This window comes from Rhodamnia argentea, chromosome 3, assembly GCF_020921035.1.
Source record: "Rhodamnia argentea isolate NSW1041297 chromosome 3, ASM2092103v1, whole genome shotgun sequence".
Taxonomy (NCBI): domain Eukaryota; kingdom Viridiplantae; phylum Streptophyta; class Magnoliopsida; order Myrtales; family Myrtaceae; genus Rhodamnia; species Rhodamnia argentea.
Window position 1 is genome coordinate 12,976,487 of NC_063152.1, and position 6,794 is coordinate 12,983,280.

General features: G+C 41.9%; 1 protein-coding gene across 1 annotated transcript; it reads right to left on the bottom strand.

Annotated features, from left to right (window-relative positions):
• Window positions 1–798: 798 nt before the first annotated feature.
• On the bottom strand, window positions 799–5,860 carry LOC115725886 (urease accessory protein G-like). The gene is made up of 7 exons (XM_030655534.2): window positions 5,728–5,860; window positions 5,396–5,587; window positions 5,196–5,256; window positions 2,249–2,450; window positions 1,665–1,786; window positions 1,426–1,530; window positions 799–1,042 (listed from the first exon to the last, which is right to left on the bottom strand). The coding sequence occupies exons 1-7, from the start codon at window positions 5,799–5,801 to the stop codon at window positions 959–961; spliced, it is 840 nt and encodes a 279-aa protein (XP_030511394.1). The 5' UTR covers window positions 5,802–5,860; the 3' UTR covers window positions 799–958.
• Between the last annotated feature and the right edge of the window lie 934 nt (window positions 5,861–6,794).

The following is a 6,794-nucleotide window of genomic DNA, read 5'->3' on the forward strand; positions in this document are numbered from 1 at the left end:
TAGCCCTCAAATCAGTGAAATATTTATCCAAGTTAAGAAAATATTTAAGACTAAATGGGTACAGTTGAAAAGTTTATCACTGAATTGGCCGCCATATAATATGCTTAGATCAGTTTGGACAATTTTTTCCCATTAAATCCCGTGAGCTTTCACGGTGAACAAGAATAAACACAGACTTCTTCCATGTCACTTAAGAAATGCATAAAAAGGTAGCTAAATGAGTGGCTTATTGACCTAAATAGGTGAGAGGCTCCTGATTCTGCGAAACAAAGGACAGTAGCCTCTCAGATGCTAAATTCAGGGATGGGGCATCCCCCTCCCCAACCCGTTGGATGCCTCCGCTAGGCAATGAAGCACCACTTTAGAATTAAAAAGAACAGCAAAAATATCACTTTCTTAATGGTAATTCGACATTTTTTCTTGTTTTTACCTTATAAAAATAACATGGTGGGTAAATTCTAAGAGAGAATGGTTGGTTTTACAGAGATAAACAAGTTCCAACTTTCATAAGTTAGTAGTTGTGGGACAATGTGAACAGGTTACTTACCTTTAAGACTTTTCTCAAATTGCAACTCTTCTAAAAGAAAGGCTTATAAGGGAAAAAGAGAGATTATTCTTACGGATTATTATTATAACTTCATTCATCAGAGACATATAAATTATGTCACAGACAACAGATTTTTCAAAGAATATTCACAGGGCAGGGCGTGACCAAGACCAGCCCCGCACCGCCTATCGCCGCGGCTAATAACGCATAGGGCATTTCGGCAGGAAAACTTGCCCCATCCGTTCTTTGACTGAATATGAGTCTATTATCTGCATTGTCCGAAACCAATTTATTAAGTTTCATACTCGCCTGGTAACTTTCAGTGAACAGCTAGAGGCACAACACATATGACCCGTTCCGGTGCATGCAAAATAGGAAAGGAAAACCAGTTGGGACTACTAGATGGCAGGATCAGTATCGCTTTTTCCCTGTGGCGACCTCCCATGCCTGCAAGACGTGATTAACGATTTCCTCGACTCCCCGGCCATGCTTCACCTGCACATATAGTTCACAGGCTCATCATTTCTTTCAAGAAAGTCCACATTCAGAAACTTGCATGCACTGATGTATATACAGAATGTGCACAAAAAGACTCCAGGAACAAGGACATGAATTCTAATCAAAACTTTCCCAAAGCTCTCTCTTCTGAGTGATCTAAAAGGTGGTGCATGAGAGAGATTGGGAGAAAAAGTCAGAGACAGAGATAGAGACAGAGGAAACTAATGCAAAAACGACAGTGAAAAGTACTAGGGTGATATAGTATTCTGTCAAGTATAATGTCCCCTCGTCGCACCATCAATCAACATTCTTTTATCTATTTAGTACTTAAGGCTCATCCATTAAGTTCATGTGGGTTGAGAAGTCCACACTTCACTCACCTGTGCAAAGACAAAGGGTCCTCCATCTCGCATCCGAAGTGCATCTCGCTCCATCACACCCAAGTCAGCTCCAACAGCTAGTGCAAGGTCCGTTTTGTTTATCACCTGGAATATCGAAGTAGACGAACATGGAAATAAAATCATTTCCATCACACAAATCGCCTGAGTGAAAGCAAGGGTTGGTTGCTACTTGCACAGAAATAAAGATAGTTCTCCGAAAAGAGGAGAAGAAAATGTACCAGGAGATCAGCTTGGGTGATGCCCGGGCCTCCTTTGCGAGGGATTTTATCACCGGCAGAAACATCGATGATGTATATGATGAAGTCTGCCAGTTCTCTGCTGAAGTTCGCAGCTAAATTATCTGCATAAACAGTATAAAACCATCTTTATGCCTTCGTCAGTTGACTTCAGAGGATGCAAGTCTAATCAATCCATGGTGTAGGCACCATTCGTTTCCTTTATAGGGTCGGGCCTAAGGCACCATTCTTGGACGCACTGCACGTTCATCATATGCACATGCCTTGCAATCTTCCAAATCCGACTATACACAAACTTTGACAACAAATATTCATCGTCAGCCTGTTTTTCCACATCTCCCAACACGTCAAGTCATTTATCCAACACGAGCTTGGTCCAGTAACCAGATGGGTGCAATAAATTAGATAGTATACTGATGCAAGAGTGTCACATGTTATCATTGTGTTCACTAAGGCAAGATGGCACAAAAGAATCAATGTAGGCATAGCCAAGTTTACTTCATGAGAGAAAAACAGTTATCTTGTTTCTATTTTTGCTTGAATTGAAAGCGATGAGGCTAAGTTACCTCCCCCAGATTCACAGAGCAATATGTCTGCCTTGTACAGGTTCGAAAGCTCCTCAAGAGGGCCCAAATTAATACTGATGTCTTCACGAATTGCCGCATGTGGGCATCCTCCTGTTTCCACTGCCCGTATCCTTTCCTCAGGAAGTGCCCCATGCTTTACCAAGAACTCACCATCCTCTTTTGTGAAGATATCATTTGTCACCTGAAACAAAGAAACTGCTTTTAGTCATTCTTTAAGTGCAATCTTGATAAAGCAGACAAGCAGAGACAATAGACTCCTCCATATTTATGCAGTTTATTAGTTCTTGCATATCAACGCAACAGGAAAATTATTCCATTGTCCTATACCTTTTGTACGGAATGCAATCAAGTTTTAAACATTTCAACTGAACGAATGTAGTACTATACGCCAAGAAATGCACTCTCTTGACTCTCCTTTATGCCCTCACTCTCTCTTCTCTCTCTCTATCTCGTAGTCCATCAATAAAGCTCAAGAAACAGTTCATCGGAAGTCCTCGTCTTGTTCGATCAAAGCCATGCCACACCTTCGCCGTAGTCGCAGTGCAATGCCGACACAGGCCCACCTCCTTCTGAGACTCACAATTTTGCCACCCACGCCACCCAGCCTCTGTTGCCATGAGCCGTGCCACGCTCTCCAGCCCCCTCATTCTTTGTCCAGCCTCAGACTTGGGCTTCTGACATTGGATCTGAGGTTGCGAGCTTAGATATGATGCCACCCTATGCTAAGCCATCGCTCGTAGCGGTCGCAAACTCAGCTCCTTTGTCTTTATTAACAGAAGGCCGAAGGTTGATGAGTCATGGGCCGAAGGTTGAGGAGTCACGGGGCGATGAATGATGGCCAGTGAAATGTGATGGCGGCAAGAATATGACTGGTGATTGCAATGGCTGGGGTCGGTGGCTGAGGCAGCAGGATGGTGGAGAGAGAGATGTTACTGTGAGATTAATTAAAAGACAACATTGTTTTATAAATTGCCAGCCACATCACCAAGTCGCTGCAACACATCAGATCAACGGGGGGGTAACTGCACTCCCATGTAAAAAGTCCCGGCAACAATTGGCCGGGAGGACTTGATAGCATTTTCTTGCAAAGGTTTAGCACTACATTGGCTCAATTGAACAAGTTGATGACTTGATTACATTCCATAGAGAAGATTTAGGACTTCCTAATCAATTATAGCAACAGCAATCAACCTTGTAATTTCAGGGTCAAGGACTACACTGCATGGATACATACTGAAAAGAGTTGTTTCTATCTGATTAACCTTAGATCTGCTATCATATTGAGACAAAGATATTGATCTAGTAGCTGAGGAAAGGAAATAATTGCTAAATATCTTGACCTAAAAGCAGCTTAAGACGTTTATTGCAGACAACAATAGAATCCAACTAGTTGAAATTACAAGCACAAGATCAGTCTCTTCTTGCTCCTTAACTTCAATCCGCGGCCGGACATTGCTTGTAGCTCAATGAATTGTCATTGGAGAAACAACTTTGAAAGAGGTTATCATTTTGTAATAAGAAACCTTCCAACAGTAGGAGATGAAATTGATCAGGGTAAAGTTGCAGATCACAACAATGTAGTACAGCAGGAACAGCCCGCAGCACAAAGTTATTCGAATGACTCCCAGTTACAGAGGATAGTCCATGTGCATGGATAAAACATCTGTTTCATTATAGAGTTGTACTCTCTATGATACACTGGAAATATCTGCTGAGGATGTTATGTCAGCAATGGCTAGCCAGAAAACCGTGAACTTGCATAAAGAAACACCAAATTTGTTGATCACTAAAGTTCCTTATAACACTAGTTTAACAGGGTTTTAGATCAACGGCTTCGTGAGAAGCTTTTCTTGAAATCCCTAACACCTTGTTTGCCAGGTGTCATAGCACAAAGCTGTTTAGTAACTCATTGATCAGAAAGGTTTGATAGGATTCCATTCTCTTCTCTGTAACTTTATATTTTTGCGTTCCGAGTTCTCTTTGGGATGAATTACGAAGAGGTTCTAAGTTCATGACAAGGCAATAGTAGAATGGACTCGTCCATTACACCCAAAATGCAAGAAAGTCGGATTTGCTTTTCTTTGCTGTATTGATGATCTAGTGGTCCTTTTGAGGGAAAACTTACAATCAGTTGAGGCTGAGACTAATTTCTGAAGTTCTACTCTTGCGGAGATCAGAATCAGACCAAACTGTATTACAAATATTGAATTGGAAAGCACTGTAAGTGCAAAGGCTCCGTGTTTGTGACTTATTCATTGAGCACTGCGAAACAGGAGAATTGTTGTCAAGCTCTCAAGTTAAATAGAGGGAAAAGTTTGTCGGCAACAATGCATATGACAGGATAGCTGAATTTTCGGGGGACTAAAAGAGTCTTAATGGGAAAGAAGTCCATAGGGGTAGTGCATAGTGCTTATGGTTATCGCATATGGAGAGCCAGAAACCTCATAATACGTCGAAGGAGCTCGGGGAAAGAAAAATTGTGAAAATTTACGTTGAGATAGAATGTAGTTACGAAGGAATATCAAGTGGTCTAACGAGATTAATAGGACAACTCATGAATATCACGGGTGCTCTGCCATTATATTAGCGATTATAGTATTTTGAGACAGAGAGAGGTCTGTTATAACTTGGGGCGTGACATAGGTTATTGGGCGGTTGAGGATGTCATAATCAAGCAGAAGAAACACAATATAAACTAATGACATCGACCCATCTTAAACCAAGAAAGAAATTTGATAATGAGAAGTCAAGCAAGAGATGCAATCCATCTAATTCGGTTATTTGTGTGTGAAAATGAGCACTCTTAGCTCAAAACCAAGAACTCACTTCTCACCATCTCAAGGGTCAAGCCTCAAGCACAACAGAGCTTATCCTCAAAGCAATGAACTTCAAGTTTTCAAACCGTTCTCGATGAAAGGATACTTACCGCAGCAAGACTGTATTTATCTCTCAAGAATTGACACAGAGCCAGCATCAAAGCCGTTTTCCTACCCCAAAGAAGAAATTTCAGCAAATTAGCACTCACAAACCGAGTTTAAATTCATCCAGAGTGCAGATTTGAGAGCTTGTTTCTCTTGCAAAAAGACGAGGGGGAAAAAAAAAAAGACCGTCAATTCAGCAACATACCCAGTACCGACAGGTCCTCCAATGCCGACAGTGAAGGCCCGCTCGTTGAAATCCCTGGAGAGGATCGGCGGGGCTCGCTTGGGGAAGAAGCCCGGCGAGTAAATGGGCTCGTGGGAGTGAGGCGCGAGGCCGTCGTGGCTGTGATACACCCTCCCGTCCGGTCCCACCCACGAAGCTGCTCCTGCGGATTCACTGCAGATGGAGGAGGAGGAGGAGGGGCCAACGTTTTCGTTCGGCAAGGATTAAGGAAGTACGCAGAAAGACTGAACAAAAATGGTGAAGGACAAAAGAGAAACCAGACAGAAAAAGCCCATGGAGATGGACTGAATTACTCGTGGTGGTGGTGATCGCCGTCGTGGTGGTGGTGGTCCTGTTCGCGGCGATGCGAATGGGTTTCCGAAGACATTTGACCAGAACTGTGCAGGGGGGGTCCGGCTGTAGCTGGTGTCGTGAGTTTCCCTGGACTTTGTTAGACGTCTTACCATATGTGGATTATCTAAGTATTGTTATGTCGATATGAATTCACAAACCGAGGAAATCGGTCTGACGGATAAGAGGGGTGGAGACCCACGATAGAAAATAATCGGTCCATTCATCATTTGCCACGTGCTCAGATGACCTCACTTGTCTGTCTCGATCTCTTCACTCTGATCCAGCTCCTCTATCCTCTGCGCATGCATTTTTGGCTCTTTTCTTCGCCAGAGTTCTATCCATTCGCGAGAAACCATCGGGTAGACCGGTGCCTCCACGTCACGGTGTGCCCCAATCAATCAGGAATGAATATATCAAGGGCATCTTTTATAATCTCGCACGAGAGATGTTATTTCTTGATTTCGTTCTATCATTAATGACTTGATTATTTTTAAATAATAATACATAGAAATAATGCTCATAAAGAATCCTATTAAAATCAAGAAGTATATGCATGTCGGTCATTCACACCAGAATAAATAGAGTTTTGTTGAGTGGAGCCCACCGACCTTTTAGCACAAAAACTCCTTTTTTTTTCACAAGTGAATTTGAAACTTATCATAAATATGTGGCATATGCTATTGGCAAAGGATTTGAAGTAAGGAATGTTAAGATTAAAAAAAAAAGGTAACAAAGAAATAACTCGACAAACTTTTGTGTGCAGTTGTGAGTGATAGAGAAGAAAGATCTAAAAAATTGAACTGTAAATTGCATTGAGGCGCAAAGCCATAATAAATAGGTACAATGAAGCTCGATCTATGAGGAAATAATCCTAGAGAATAAACAACAATAACTCTAGAATATATACGTAATCAATAAAATATTCTAACACTCCCTCAAACTCAAGGTGGATCAAACAGCGAGAGTTTGGAAATGAGATACTCAAAACGCGGTCTTGTAAGAGTCTTCATAAAATCATTGGCTAACC

What these genes read in the sequence shown, in the direction of transcription:
- LOC115725886 (XM_030655534.2), bottom strand. Translation starts at nt 5,801, where the DNA reads ATGTCTTCGGAAACCCATTCGCATCGCCGCGAACAGGACCACCACCAC. An exon ending in GGCGATCACCACCACCACGA is followed by an intron (nt 5,588 to 5,727) that starts GTAATTCAGTCC and finishes CTCCATCTGCAG; the next exon opens with TGAATCCGCAGGAGCAGCTT. An exon ending in GCTCTGTGAATCTGGGGGAG is followed by an intron (nt 1,787 to 2,248) that starts GTAACTTAGCCT and finishes CTGTTTATGCAG; the next exon opens with ATAATTTAGCTGCGAACTTC.